General features: G+C 46.1%; 1 protein-coding gene across 6 annotated transcripts; it reads right to left on the bottom strand.

Annotated features, from left to right (window-relative positions):
• Nucleotides 1-975: 975 nt before the first annotated feature.
• On the bottom strand, nt 976-5,817 carry LOC147629566 (uncharacterized). 6 transcript variants are annotated; one of them, XM_086811063.1, is made up of 7 exons: nt 4,364-5,815; nt 3,987-4,242; nt 3,426-3,879; nt 3,143-3,304; nt 2,769-3,054; nt 1,735-2,687; nt 976-1,613 (listed from the first exon to the last, which is right to left on the bottom strand). In XM_086811063.1, exons 3-6 carry the CDS (start codon nt 3,547-3,549, stop codon nt 2,684-2,686), a joined length of 576 nt encoding a protein of 191 aa, XP_086667189.1. In that variant the 5' UTR covers nt 3,550-3,879; nt 3,987-4,242; nt 4,364-5,815; the 3' UTR covers nt 976-1,613; nt 1,735-2,683. The 6 variants fall into 6 exon arrangements, with proteins under 6 accessions (XP_086667189.1, XP_086667191.1, XP_086667190.1 ...); XM_086811064.1 differs by having other exon boundaries at nt 1,551-1,613; nt 1,735-3,054; nt 3,426-3,530; nt 3,624-3,879; nt 4,364-5,817; XM_086811062.1 differs by having other exon boundaries at nt 1,551-1,613; nt 1,735-3,054; nt 4,360-5,817.
• Nucleotides 5,818-15,577: the final 9,760 nt, after the last annotated feature.

Here is a 15,577-nt window from a genome sequence, read left to right as displayed (position 1 = left end):
GGGTCACAATTGCCCCTAACTCTACCTCAGTTGAAAGTCAATCACCTACACCATCCACAGCGGTGAGACTCTATAGGTCTTTGTCGAATTTCATGGGAAGGATAGGGTTAGCGGATCAAACGAAAATGGTTAACCCATTTGCAGGGCAAACCACTGTGAATTGGAACCCTAGAGACATGACATCACCACCAATCACAAAACCGATGAGTAGGGATTCAGTTCCCGCCACTATCCAAACATGGAGTAAACAAGGAGGAGAAGTGAATACTTCCACCTTGGGAGCTAATAATCCAACCAGAACGGAACCTTCATGGTTCTCTTTTGAAGCACCACCTCAAAGACCAAATTGGCAACCTCCAACTTCTTGGAGCCGTCAAGAGGTGAATCCAGATCGACCAAGTGCCTCACAGAGAAGGGAAGAGGGGACAAACCCAAACCCCTACCCTAATGCTCAGGCTTATCTTGGTTTTGAGCAACAATGGAGGAAGAATCATGGTACCCTAGTTTCACAGAGGGACAAATGCCCATATCTAAAACATGGGAGGACCTCCGAAGGTACCCAGTTTACAGGCCATATATCCCTTACCCAAATTTCATACCAACCACAGGGATTACAATGCCTATTCCAAGGCCCCCTCCGAATCAAGTCCCAAGACCCACTACTCATCCGATGGAATCTGCAAGACCACATAGACCGATAATCTCTCTCTCTCTCTCTCTCTCTCTCTCTCGCTTTCTCTCTCAACATAACCTCTATTCTCTTTCTCTCTCTCTCTCTCTCTCTCTCTCTCTCTTTCTCACAATGCATGTTGAATTTTCACGATCCCATAGATGATGTGGGTGTACTACATTCCATTGTTCATGAATGCAGACCATCAAGTAATACACATGCATTTTGAAGCAATTTGCAAGCACTGGATACAAGTCCAATTATCGTAGTACTTGCAGGTGCGTACAAAAATGTTAAATTCATAGTTTCAAAGATAATTACAATTCTATTTATTCTTCCACGCGTGGTACATGGAAGGGATTTTTGGATACAAAATCTTGCACTATTCCGGCATACATTGCTAATCCTCGTAGATAAGGCAACATGTTTGATAGGAGAGTTGTGTCCATGGGATCCCCCAAAAAGGTGGGGGTGATTATGTACGTGTTTGCGGTATTTTGATCCATCTTCTCTGCACTATCATCCACAAACAATGTTGCTGATGGGTCGAAGTGTCGCCACTCGATGGCGGTCAAGCATTTCCCATATTTGGTCATCGGTCCTTTCCCCTTTGCACGCCCCCTAGGTCTTCTTGCATCTGTAACCTGTGCAGTACATTTACTTTGGCTGTGCTCGAAGACAAAGAAGGGCGTGTGGCTGGTTGATTTGCGACATTCTGTCTTTAGGAGGCCCGCAGATTGTCTTCCTGTACCGAGCTCCAGATCGCCACATCAAACTGCTTCCCCACCTTGAGTAGGAACTCCGCTACACCAGGCCTCAGTAGGACCAAATGATACCCTACCTCGAATGCCTTGACCGGCAAGGCACCTTGACTCTTCAACCTCCTATGGAGCAACACCCCATTCAAATCAAAAATCACTAGCTTTCTCGAAGCTGGGGGCAACTGTTCACAACCACAAGCTCGATGAGTTTACAGAAGGGCTAGATTGCGTAGATGGAGAAACATACTGTACATAATCAAATTTCAGCAAAGATTGATGCACTTGACAATTTTGAATCCATACCTTTCCTCTTACAAATAGCACCTCAGCATGCGATTTGACAAGACACAGGACTCTACGCCCCTCCTGCACTGTGGGTTCCGCTAAATCCCCACAGCCCGCGTTGCAATCGAGGAGTGTGTCCCCATGTTCTAAGAAGGTCTGTAACAACCTCGTCCAACACAGACGCCCACTTTGCATGCCACCTACCACAACACCAAATAATAATTACAAGACCACTTGTGTTTTGAATTAAGACAAAGCCACTACATAATTGCCAAGCAATACGTCGCACAGGCTTGTTGTCCCCATCGCGCACCCAGTCTGTGGTGCTAATACTGTCCTCCACAAAGTCATCCAAAGGGGGTGAACCTGTAATGCATGTGCGCACGCATGAGCCCTTTCGTATTCTCCTCTCATGAACAGAGCGCATACCTCTATGTTCTGCCCCACACATATTGGTGTCTTCAAGTGTACGGCCTGCTCACAATGTAATCTCCATTGTATGCATCCTTTAGCTTCACGCAGGCGCTCATCATCCTTGAAGTTTGTCAAAAGGCTAAACACTGATATCGGTGTCCCTATGAATATAACAACACCATTATCTGCAAGCACTCGATTAACAAGATGAAATGCGTTGCAGAAATCCCTCGTGTGGAATGTGTTCCACCATGGCACCGCAGCCTGCAGCCCAAATACTGGCAATGCGCTAGGAAGGTGAACCACCATAATATTGCATGTACTGTCTGTGCTTAGACCATCTACCTCAGAGCACTTTCTGTGGTTCAGCTCCTCTAGGGACTCCAATAACCAGTTGAATTCCGGGCATGCCCGCTCGTCCCTTACTGCTTCACCTGCCTCGAATGGATCGCATGTAAGGACCCGCCATTGGGGCAAAATATGCTTGGTACATTTGCCCACGTGCGTATGCGTCGGGTATTCAACATGAAGCGGCCTCTCTTGATCCTCGCCTCTAGCTGTGTTTATGAAACATATTGTTAGCAGTGCTTCAAAACAAAATGGTGAGATGCATGGATTGTTTCCCATGCAAACCATACTTATGATGGCTCGGGATCTCCTTGTTGGTCCTCCTCGTTATCTTGGTCTCCACGTAATGCTTCAGTGTCTTGTATTCTGGCTGCGACCGCAGATGAGAATTCCTTATTAGAATGTCCTTGTTTTCAAGCATAAACAAACAGAGGTACATGTTACTTGCTTGTTGGGATTGGTGGATGGATGGATTCAGTTCTATTCGTGACTGCACTGGTGAATTGAGGGTCGATTGCCGACGGTCCCAATGTGTCACTAGCTCATGCAGCGCCATAATTGGCGAGTGAAGCCTTTCTGGAACATAAATCCGGACCTTCATCGTTTGCAAGGACATCACTCACAACTTAAACACAAATGTAGAGTCCGTGTTGAAAGCGCATACCTTCTTCCACGGCGGTGATGGCATTCTCCTCCTCATCTTGCTCTCCACTTTCAACTTGTCCTCCTCTACCACCCCCTTGGTTACTTTCAACTTGTGTGACTACAAGTATAGGATGTGTTACACTCACATGGCTCATAGGCCTTTCCACAATGGGAACCGTCTCTGCAGAGGCCATTACATTTCCAATTATGAAAAGCTTCTTCTTTGTTAAGAAGAAAAATAGTCCATGTGACTCTTAATCTAGCTCGTGTTTAGTTGTGCAAATTGTACTCTTCTCACATACCTTTGGGTATGGGACTGTCCAGGTCTATTGGTTCGCTTTGAACTCCCAATCTTGACCTTTTCTCCCTCATGCTTCTTGTAGATGCACGTTCCCCCACAGTGCTATCTTCAGTTTCATGTGACATACATCTCCACTTTGTCAATACGTGTAATATCTTGGAAGATGCAAATGTTAGGGTTTACGGTTTAGGGTTTATACGGTCATTGTTGTTTGTGGCTTACGGTGCCCCCGCAACGTTTTGTAAGTTAAGTACATTGTTTTCTCCTCACGTGGGTGCTCCCCTTCAGGGTAGTCAAGGAACAACGGGCACTTCTTGTACACTTCCTCCGGCCATTGTTGCTCCAGGTGGAAGTCTTCGTACATACAAAGGTCCGGATCATGTATTTTGGTCCACTCCAAACACTTCCCTGGCATCTCGATGATGGGCCCCCTTGCTAGTTGTGCGGCCATGAAACTATTGTGTTCCAAAGGACATGCGTGTTACGGTTGGTTCTCCATCGGGAAACACAAAAACGCCATATTCTTAAAGTGTGCGACAACACAGCATACCGATACACATACCGATACATGTGTCTCCAACATGCAAGTTTCGCATTCGTCTAGGCCCATCAAGTCACTATCGGCCTTGAATGTTTTGAGCACGTTCATGAAGAGGCGCTCCCTGTGTTTGCGCTATGTTTCTTGAGTGTATATGAAGAACTTTCTCTCATCGACGTCGATCGTGTAGAAGGAAGTCCATCGCCTGCACATTTCAAGTCCTGCCTCGTGCAACTGGGACCACAGTGTCTCATTCTTTAGCCAGGACTTGAACTCCCATCTGCAAAAAAGCGATAAACACATGGTGCATGAGCAAAACAGTTCATTAAGGGAGCCAAAATCAATTTTTAAAAAAGCAAAGGAGACAATATATATTCAAATGTTAGGGTGATGCAACCTACGCTCAGGAATGCCCGTGATGACACGCCTCCCCTTGTCGTTGCTACATAGAGCATCCAGAGTCCGCACTTTGTCATCCTTGCTCAATCTTGATGATGCGACACTATATAGCATTTAATGCGCCCGGTGCAATTACATCACACAGTGGCACATTGGTATACTTAGTAAGCATCTTGTTCTGGTAGGTGCCACATCTGCCTTGTGGAGTATGAAGGAGGAGATCACTTGAGAGTTCTACCTTGCAGTCACGAGTATCACATGACCTGCCCCTCGAGCCTTTGGGCTTTTCGCGGCACCTGGCAACCACATGCCCTGCTTTTCCACATCAGAAACACTTTACTTCCTTTCGGAAGGCCTCGATCTGCTCTTGAGTAAACATGGGTTTCTTTTTGAACATCCGGTGGAATCACCCCGGCTTCTTTGGCTGAAAGTCACGTTTCGGAATCTAGGAATTCCTTGAGTACAAACCACCTTCCTTTGATTTTGAGGCAGCTACGGTCTTTACAAAATCCTCCTCCATCCTCTCGGCTGTGGCCGCAACATGCATCACATCCTGCAACTTTTTACAACGAATGGTGCTGACAAAAGATCGGATGGTAGGAGGTTGTCCTGCTTTATATTTCCTTAACTGAGTCTTCATAGAGACTTTGAAAGGAGAAACTTGAAGATAAGCAGTCCATAATTTCTTATTATATGACTTCAGTGTATCGGAGGATGTCATCCGCAATCCCTCCCAAGCTGCATGCACGTCTTCATAAAACTACTTGGGCAAGAATTGCTTGTAGTTTAACCATTTGAAATCCTTCCAAGTTGTGGGGGCTTGCCCTGAAACAAGGAGAGAGCTCCACAACGCACTTGCATTGTTGGTAAGATGAAGGCTTACGTCTTTATCTTGGATCTTTCTTGATAATCTCCGTTTTGAAAAGCTACATCAAACTATTGAATAAATTGTAGAGCCTTTGCGTTTTAAAGAAAGTAGTAATATGTTCACAGCGGGTGGGAGAGTGAGAACTCTATCCCTAATCTCAACAATATGATTGAACATCCATGGGGGTAGTCTATAATGCCACGACATCCCCAGCGGCGTCAAATGAAAAAACAAAGAACAATCCCAGGTCCTCATGAAGGAGATCAATCTCTCGCGCGCTGCCTGCAGAGGACCCGGTACATCTATCCCACTGACTCCTAATGGAGAAGATAATCTCTGGCCATATAGTAGCCAATATATCTGCCTCTGTACTATGGCGATCTCCTAGAACATGCGCACATCTTGAGCACCAGATCCACCACAATGTAATACCCGAGATCACCTCCCAGGCTAAACCTGCCGATGAAGTAGGCAGCGAATCTTGAGCTGGAACGGGGGTCAGAAATATATCCTGCGGAGCCATAATGCAAAAGTGTGTGGGACCTCGCCTCTGTCTCTAGACTGCATGAAGAAAGCATGATCACCAGCCTCAAACTCATAAATTGTAGAGCCTTTGCATTTTCATCGTAGTCTCCATCATAGGTGGTAAACCAAATAGATTTCCTTCCTCCTTTGAATTCCTTTTGATGCCTTTTTACATTTTGACGAGGAGAAGTGGAAGGTGAACTCTTCTTGGATGAGGAACTGCGGGATGATGATGATCCTGAGGAAGGGTCGGGGCTGGGAGAATCTCTTTTTCTTTTCTTTGGGATGTTCTTCTTAGAAGCCTTAACAGGCTCCCATGGGAGCCTTTCGGAAATGATCACGACGTATGCCCCTGTGGTGCTTTTTGAGTTGTTGGAGTCACATGATTGACAATATCCGTTGAAAACATGGGGATGGCATTCACAAGTCTATGGAAAAGTGGATCCTTGCTTGCCTCTTTAAATTGGGCAGTTAATTCCTTGTAAGAATAATTGCTGTCCAGAAACCCTAATTTTCATGGTTAGGCCATGTGAAAGAAAAGCCCTTGGGAGGACTAAACAGGCTGCCCAGAAGTTGAGTTAAACTGAATCGGACAGAGAACCTAATTCAGAAATTGTACCAAACTGAAACAAACTTGACCCAGGCTGTCAATCAATAGAATAGGCCGCACTACAGTCCTGCGCACAGTTCGTGATTGAAAGGACGGTGTTGGACAGAGCCTGATCAGATATTATGCGAGCTGTGCATGGAATTCTACCTGAAATTTCAGAGTATGTTATGTGAACTGGTTGCGTGCACAATCCCAATCAAGGACAGCAATCGAACAAAGAAAATTACAGAAAATAGTGGTGCGCCTGGCTCTTCCTTCAGTTCTCGCCGGCTTTTTGGAGACTAGAGGAGGCATGCGTGGCTAGGGTACGGGAGAGTGGGACCCCTCATACCCAGTACAACCTTGGGTTGCCGCCTGGCAGCCAACATATCTGACATTGGGCCTTGGAAGGTAAGCCCTTAATCTCATGTTTTCTTCCTCTATGCTCCATACGAAGGGAACTTGTGTAACAATACGACTGGTTTTTGTATAGTTTCCTTCACAGAAGTTTTTTTCATAAAGAACATGAAATATTTCTAATACTTACAGCAGGGCTTGATTGAACTAACCTATGAGATGGTTCCTTCTCTGATAGAAACATATGTTTATTTGCAAGAAGTGAATTGCTTTCATGAAGAGATTGAGCAAATTTTGAACAAAGAGAAGCAGATAACAAGTACAAGCTCAAGTTTAGAGAACATAGAAATAGACTTGTACATACATGGATGGTCTGATGATGGGGAGATAACCCTTGTCCTCCCTTCAACCACCACGAATTCATCGGTATGGTCTCTCTCTCTCTCTCTCTCTCTCTCTCACACACACACACACACACACACAAGTCTATTTCTATGTATTTAATTCATGCGTTTTATTTTATTCCTCTCAATGTATTTCTCTTTATAAATGTTTTGTTATTATAGGGCATTGAGGCATCGGTTATTCCTATGCACATGAAGACTCCTGAGCAGCGCACATCAGTATCTACATCGAGACCGCAGAAGGTTACGCCCTCTGGGGAAGGAGATTCAAATGTGGTGAACGTGGGAGAGGTGGCTGCACAGGGGGGCAACCTAGTGAAGAAGGTTGCCCAGCTCGAGCGCGCAGCCACCTATGCTCGAGTTCGTACAAACGAACATACCGGGGATGTCTTACAAGTAAGCTTACATATCTCTCTCTCTCTCACTCTTCTCTTATTAGCATTTCTTTTTCATTTGATGCCTGTCGAGATGTCGTGGCATTTTAGGCCACCCCCGTTGTTGAGGCTAGGGAGAGAGTTCTTATTCTCCTACCTCTTGTATGATTGTCGTTTTGAATGGAATAAATTTTCATTTTGAAGGAAAAAAATAGATTACTGTTGAATGCAATGAATGGAAGACAACAAGTTAAGAATGCAATGGAGTGTACTTGCAAATGGATAGAGTGAAAGTACAAGTGAGGGGTCATATAGACCCAAGTACACCCTAGTGTCCTACATAGATGTCCAATGTGTAAATGGCCTAATTGAGTCCTAAAGCCGTACCAAGGCTAAAGTGGCAACAAACCCTCCTGTTACAGAAGCAAATGCAGTAGATGAATTTGTAATTTCAGACTACATTTATGGCATGAGATATTGGGACCTCTCAACTATGGTAGTCTGGTGAATATGCATTTTAAGGATATGGTGGTGGACCTTCCACAGATGCTTAAACTTACCAAACATGTCTGTGAGGGCTGCTTGTTGGGAAACGTGCATCGGTTCTCATTTCCAAAAAATGGGACCATTAGTGCATCCAGGAACTTGCACTTAGTACATGGTGATGTACGCAGACCAATGCAGACAACATCACTTGGGGGGTACTCATACTTTGTCGTCTTTGTGGATGACTTTACCAAGCACACTTGGCTTTAACCCTTCAAATCTAAGTCCGATGTCTTTGCTTGTTTCAAGCCTGTCCTTGCCATGGCTGAAAATGAGAGCGGAAATAAGCTCTTGTCCCTCCGCGCAGTGATAAGGGGTAAGTACACGTCCCTTGAACTTTCTGATTTTTTAGTAGCACAAGAAATTATACATCAGCGCATAGTGCCATATGGAGTTGCAGAGTGGAAGAATTGGACATTGATGGAAATGGCCAGATGCATGCTTAAGGGAAAGTCTTTACCCAACAAGTTTTGGTTGGATGCAATTATGTGTGCCAACTATGTGCTCAATAGAGCACCCATAGAGCATAATTGCATTGAGATTTGGCTTGTTGGTTTTAGAAGTTTATAAAGTCTTGTGAAGTTTATGCATTGATGCATCGTGATGATGTAATACATTTGATTTAAATTGTATTTCTCTTGCATTTTTTAAACATTTTATCTCTTGCCACTTGTTATTGTTATTTGTATAGGTGGTGGGCTATGTTGCACTCGACATGTCGTTGATCGATGGTTCAGAAACTGCAGCGAGAATTATATCCTTGCATGCAGAGATGTTTCTAGATTTGTTCTCACTACAAGAAAAAGGCGCACTTGCATACTTACTCAGTCAGAGTGAGTCCAACTGATAATTAATAATGTAGAGATTTGTCTATATCTGAGAGATGATCTTTTTAATATAGATTTTTTGTAAACCTGTGTCGGAGGGGTTTACGAAGACGTTGAGAAACTAATTGGAAATAATGACAAATTGACTGGTAAATTGAGTTTTTGGTTTGATTTTCATAAATAATTCTCTTAAGATTTTTTGAATGAAGAACCCTCTCTTATGTGGAGATTGTATTGTGCAAATGAAGTTCAACAATGCAAGGCTGAGATTAAAAATTGCAAACAAGAATGCAAGGTTGAGATTAAAAATTGCAAACAAGAATGCAAGGCTGAGATTAAAGAATGCAAGGTTGAGATTAAAAAATGCAAACAAGAGATCTCGGATCCAAGCTTGCGGTGCATCGTTTTCAGTTTGCTCCAAAGCGTCTCGGATGCGAGCTTGCCGGTTGCATCATTTTCAGGCGCGTCTTCTTTTCCTCCCTCTGAAGCGTTTGCGGAGCGGGCGAATGCTCGCAGGGAGAACCACCATTGCTGCGAATCGATTCTCTGCGCAAATCGGAGCATGCTTTTTCCACCAATAATTAAACGTATCTTCTTCCATCCAGATTTGGCGCAAAATCCTGAATGACGACGTCCCCTCTGTCTCCATTTCAACGCCTGTGATCCCGAATTCGAAGCTGCATCCCCGCTGTGCTGCTGTTACCGGAGCGCGTCATTTCGAAGCACATCATGGGAAGGGTGAGTGAATTCATCTTCGTCGTATCTTCTTCTGTTCAATTCAATGTGCCTCGCTGTTCAATTCAATGCAAATCTGCCTCGCTTTCCAGGATGGGCAGCCCCAAACATGCCAGGAAAAAGCAAAGGCCCAAGAGTTTTTTGAGTTTCTCAGCAGACAAGGTCTGTATATGTTCGAAAATCTTGAAGATGTTTGGAGACAGACAGACCCCCAAGATGCTGCCAAGGTAGTTGGACTTCTGCACCCAGGGGTCCGGCTCCTTCTCAGCACTTCTGGCAAACCAAACCGTGTGTTAGCTAGAATGCAGCTGGAAAGGTTGCTGACCCTGCAGGCTAGAGCATTCCTATGAGGCCACATGCAGGTAGGTGATCATGCTCTGTGGTATTATGTTCGTTTGTCTCAATAAGGTAGAAAGAAAGAAAGAAAGAAATTTTATTAAAAGTATTCAGAAGACCAAAAAGGTCTATGAGACTGAAAGAAATTATCCTGTATATGGACTTGTAATTACACAGTCAGCCGCCGTAGGACTATACAAGGCCTGTTGTACCTAATTTGTAAATATGGTTGATTTGCCATTCATTAATATAATGGATACTTGGCCGAGCTATTGCTTTGGCTGGTTCTCCAAATTGGATGTAACCTATGTTGGAAAAGAAGAAGAAGACCTAGATAGTCTATTGCAGCGGAAGTATTAGGGTGGGTGCTCTTGCAATCACACAGTGGTGGGTGGGGACATTCAAACTTCTTTACTGATGTGTAGTTCAACTGAATATGAGAATCATGTAAATAGACCATGCACAAGACAAATATAGAAGCAACCAACAATGTATTTCCATCGGCCCAAAGCTGGACAGATACAATACCAAAAGGGGTCCTCCTACTATATGCCTGGCACCTTTAGATCCCAGAGTCCGTGTGCTCCACAAGAGCGTCAGTAAACTCTCTGTCCAAAGGTGTAGATCTGTCCAGCTTGCTGTCCTGGAATACAGCCCAGCTTGGAAGCTACTGGCAAGCTAAGTCTGCTGCCCAAACAGCCCCCAAGTCGCCTCCCAAAGTAGGCCCAGATGGTGCTGGTAATGCAGCTCCTTTTTGCTTCCAGATCTGCCTCAGATCTGCCCCAAAACATGCTGCTGTCTCAGCCCAGAAGTGCACTCCATATCTGCCCCAGATAGGTGTCAAAGCTGCTCTTGAAGTCAGCCCAGAATTGCTGAAGACTGCATGCCAAAATAACCCCCAGGGGGTCTCCTTATATAGGGCACTGGCTGCCCCAGTAGGTGGTCGGCTAGATCTAGTCGGCCACCTCTCCAGGTTTGGCCGACTGCCTCCAGCCAGATCTGGCCGACTGCCTCCAGCCAAATATGGCTGACCTCCAGCCCCCAACTGGCCGACTGTCTCCACAGTTGGCCGACCAACTTTGTCCTGGCCCTTCCTGTGGCTTGTTTCTTGGCCTGGTTCTGGCTATCCTGTGCCTCCTTTCTGGGATGTCTCCTGGCCTGTTTCCCAGTCTGTTTGCACTCTGATCTGATGCCCTAATCCTCCTGGTCTACCTCCCTGGTTGCTCTCCTCATTTGGGGGCTTACAGATGGGGAGGTGACCAATACATTTCCAACAATCCCTCTAACCGACCCATCTTGGCCCAATGCCAAACTGTCGATGCCGATGGGGTAATAACTCCTGTTCTGCCACATCTGGTTCCGCATCAGCACCACTCTGGTACACAGGTCCCTTGGTAGCACCCGAAAGCACCACCTCCGTCCGTCGCGTCCCTGCCTATGATCTCAAGCAGTAGCATCCTTCAACTGGCCCCCCTCATCATGAGTGAACAGCCTGGAGTCCACCAAGCAACATGCTCTAAGGGTATGTTTCAACCCGTCCTCCACCTGGCTAAATCTGCAACCGTATAGTATACTCAAGACATCAACTCTCAAGCATACATCTAGATTACCTGTTCTATCATCCTCCATGTGTCGCTCCTGAATGTCCCCCTCTGAATCACAGCATCTCTCTGACTCCGGAGACTCGGGTACTGTTGACAGAGCCACCTCAATGTCAGTGCCCTCTTTCCGTCGGCCCAAAGCTGGACAGATACAATACCAAAAGGGTTCTCCTACTATATGCTTGGCACCTCTAGATCCCAGAGTCCACGTGCTCCACAAGAGTGTCAGTCAACTCTCTGTCCAAAGGTGTAGATCCGTCCAGCTTGCTGTCCTGGAATACAGCCCAGCTTGGAAGCTATTGGCAAGCTCTGAGAATTGCTGTTTTCAATCTCAGCAAGGTGGGCACTCCAAGGCAGCAATCGAAGCTGGAAGATGGGGTGCTGAAATGGGCTGAGAAGCAGGAGGAACGAGGGCTGAATTGAGGGGGGCAGCAGCAGGCAGGGATGGGAGATCTGCAGAGGGAGCGTGGGCAGCCAGCAGGGCAGCTATGGGGCTCATGTAGGGCCAGCGAGGAGGCAACAGGCAAGAGCTGAGGACCTGAGGAGCTGCAGGAGTGGATGAAGAAATGAGGAGGGGGGAAGGCCCTTATGTAGGGCCCTAGTAGGTGGTCGGCCCGATCAAGTAGTGGGTCGGCCCAGTTGCCCTAGGCCGACCAGCTAGTTGGCCAGGGTTGGTCAGCCCAGATCCCTGGCCCAGCCCCCCTCTATCCCCCTCTGTCCTCCAGTCCCGTGGGTGCTGGAATCATGCCGAAAGGAGCCCTGTGGAGGTCGAAACGAGCCTTGAAAAAGAACTGACAGTGACCTCTCTCACTGGGCGGGTACACCCACATCAAAGGCCCTCACTCCCTATAGAACACCTAGAGATGTCAATCTCAACAGACGGTTCGTAGTTTGGTGAAGTATCTTGCTCCTGGTCATCGTTTTACTGGTTGCTGGTCTGAATTTCTTGCAACAGCAGATTCCTTTGTTTCTCTCTTTGCAGATTCTCCTCTCTCATCCTTTGGAGGACCTTCGGTTGCTGGAATTTCTGATTGCTGACTCCAATCTATCGGGGAGATTATCTTCTTCGAATTGATATGCTGGAAGTCCTAATTCATCAAAGGGAATTGATTGTATTTATGAAGCCAAACGTCAGCCTTGCCTAACCTCTCCAAAGTGTGGGAAAGTTGTGTCAGTTTGTCTGATTGTTTGTGGTCTTTCTGAGTGTCAGATTGACTACCGATTGTCCTTGGCTAGTCCAATCTTCTAACAGGTGGTTGTATTGCATATATCTACTAGCTTTCGAGCGGGGTCCCACCTTCACCCCTTATCTGGTGTCGTCTCTTTAATGTTTCATGTGATTATTGTGGATTATCTTTCATATTCAGTTAAGTAATAAATTATTCAGTGCATGCCTAGATTCTCTCTCTTAAGCGATGTTACACCCTTGTTGCTCTCCTCATTTGGGGGCTTATAGATGGGGAGGTGACCAATACATTTCCAACAACCTATGCAGCCCCTCACAAGCCATGAGGTAAGTCTAGCTCATGACTTACATCCCGCCTCAAGCATTTAAGGTACTACCTATCCAGCTTATCAATTTATTTCTCTAGTAGGGTAATATTTGAATGCCTAGACTAGGTCAAATGCTAGTCCCTTGTCCTTAGGTCAGTCATAGCTAGGATTAGCCACAACTAGGGCAAATCCTGTTGCATTGGTATCGGAGCTCTTTCCATGGGATTTTGTGGTCCATTCTGTCACGAAGGCGTGAATTTCATTGAAGTGAATTTTAAATTTTGAATTCTTGGAATTAGGTATGAGTACCTTTGGACTAGGGGGCATGGTGGTCCTTTGCAGGTGGGCTAGGACTCGGGGAATTAAAATTCCCAGAAGCCCCATGGAAATTGTGGATGTGCAATTCAATTTCTTGGTGTTAATTCTTAGGCCCAAATGGGGAACACAACGGGCAGCAGAGTGGTTTAATTCCATTTACTAATTTTGGCACGAGAGCTCAGTTTGGCCACAGGGGCTCCAAATTGGCAGTCAAGACAGCGATTCAGGACAGAGAGGCTGGTCGCCACTCCAGAGGAGCACCCCGAAGCTGGCCGCCATTGTTTTCCACTATCCCCCACCTGTTTCCTCTCCCCAGGGTTGGCTGCTCCACTTGCGTATTGATTTTTGAGCTTCCGGATCTGTAGGAGAGCCAAGCGCACTTATTTTGTGTTGTTTTTGGGTTGCAAGGAGCAAGGCACACCTGTTTGGTGGGTGTTTGGGCTTCAGGAGAGCTGGCCGCACCAATTTGTGCAGCTTCTGGGCAGGAGTAAGAGCTAGGGGCACCTGTTTATGCTATTTCTGGGCTGGTTTGGCTTGTGGGTTGGTTGCCCGTTGTGTTTCCAACACTGTCTGGCATTATTATCGAGTTGTGCAAGCAGGTAGAGCTTTGGTGACAGCCTAGATGAGCTGTGAGGCTGAGAGCAGCTGCTAGTGACAACTCTGGGGTGAGGGCACGCCTTGTTTGCAATCGATTTATGTAGGGACAGCTTGTGGGTGGACAATTTGTGCTGTGAGTTCATCGGTTGATGCCTGGACAGTTGTGGAATTGGTGGGAGTTGTATGCCTTGTTGCCATGATTGGTTGAGTAGAGATTTCTAAAGTTTGTAGTGTGGATTGCGCGTGGTTTTGCAAGGTTCAGTTGCAATTGTAATCGGCTTTCATAGATGCTCTGATTAATTAAAGAAATACCGAAAGTAGCGCTAGTGTTTGGGGCGAATCAATGTCTTTGTGTTGGTGCAGGAGCACTCTAGCTCCCCGCCTCTCTTTTTGTGTACTTGCTGAATTATTGGTTGTTGTATTTGCTAGTTTCACCACCCTTTATTCATCTGAAGGCTGGTTTCAAATTCCTTATAATTTCTTTTTGAAATTTGGAGCACGTATTCTTGAGCACGTTGGGCAGGTGTTACAGATATTGCGCAAGAATTCGCTGTACGTGAACGCCAAGAAAAGTGCCTATGGATAAGAGTAGATCCAGTACCTCAGTTATGTCATAAGCGCCAGGAGGCGTACACCCGGCAAGCCAATAAGTCCCGACGCGACGTCAATTACAAAGAAGGGGATTGGGTCTCTACACGCGGATACTAAAGCAACGGTTGAAGCAACTGGGCAAGCGCTGCCCAAAGCTGTTTTTCCGCAGCTTTGGACCTTTTCCTATCATTCGGAAGATTAACGACGTCAGCGTCAAGCTACAACTTCCAGCAACTTGGACGATGCACAACACATTTCGTGTTTCATGGTTAAAGCCATACATCGGTCCCGACCTGTCAGAAGTCCAAGAAGAAGAGCAGCTCGAGGTTCTTGAGCAGGCTGAAGTGTTGGAGCTAGTGCAGATACTACTCCAAAAGTGGAAGCATGGGTCCGGTTGCAAGATACGTCAATTCTATACGAAGTTTAGAGATCGGGGCACACATGAGGCCGTCTGGTTGGACGAAGTATTTTTCTAGGAGTACCCTCAACTACTACAGGATTACTTGGAAGCAATGCACCTGCCGCCAAGCTAAGGAGGAGGGAATGTCAGATGCACCACTGCACCTGGTGCATGGTGACAAGTTGGCTCACCATAGGTGTATTACTTTAGCACCCAGATAGGACTTTTTGTTATATGTCATGGCCTATTTGTGAGCCCCAGTCTGGGGACGAGTCAGGCACGAGCTGCATAGTACCTTCTAGCCTTAGGTTCAGTTAGTCAGTCAACGGTTACCCCTAGAGAACCCAGTTAGAGAACAAGCCTCACATAGGAAGAAGTCAGTGCACTAATGCTTGCAGGTTTTAATCTGCAGATGCAGCAAGAAGTCACCAGCACACCGGGGCGTTGCAGTGGAGACAATGGAAACGAGGAAAAAATAGATGCAAAGATGAGCAGCAGAGACGGGAGACGCATGAGATACATGCCAAATATATCTGAACAAGCGACAAAAATAATGAAATCAGCACTTGAAATGAAATCAAAGGTGGTACAGGAGATGGTCCTTTAGGCCAATAGACATGAGGTGTTCACTGTTGAGACCATTGGGGAGGGCCG

Source organism: Cibotium barometz, chromosome 17 (genome assembly GCF_041138505.1).
Source record: "Cibotium barometz isolate CiBa-2024 chromosome 17, ASM4113850v1, whole genome shotgun sequence".
NCBI classification, from domain to species: domain Eukaryota; kingdom Viridiplantae; phylum Streptophyta; class Polypodiopsida; order Cyatheales; family Cibotiaceae; genus Cibotium; species Cibotium barometz.
This window is presented reverse-complemented; position numbering and strand designations above follow the sequence as displayed.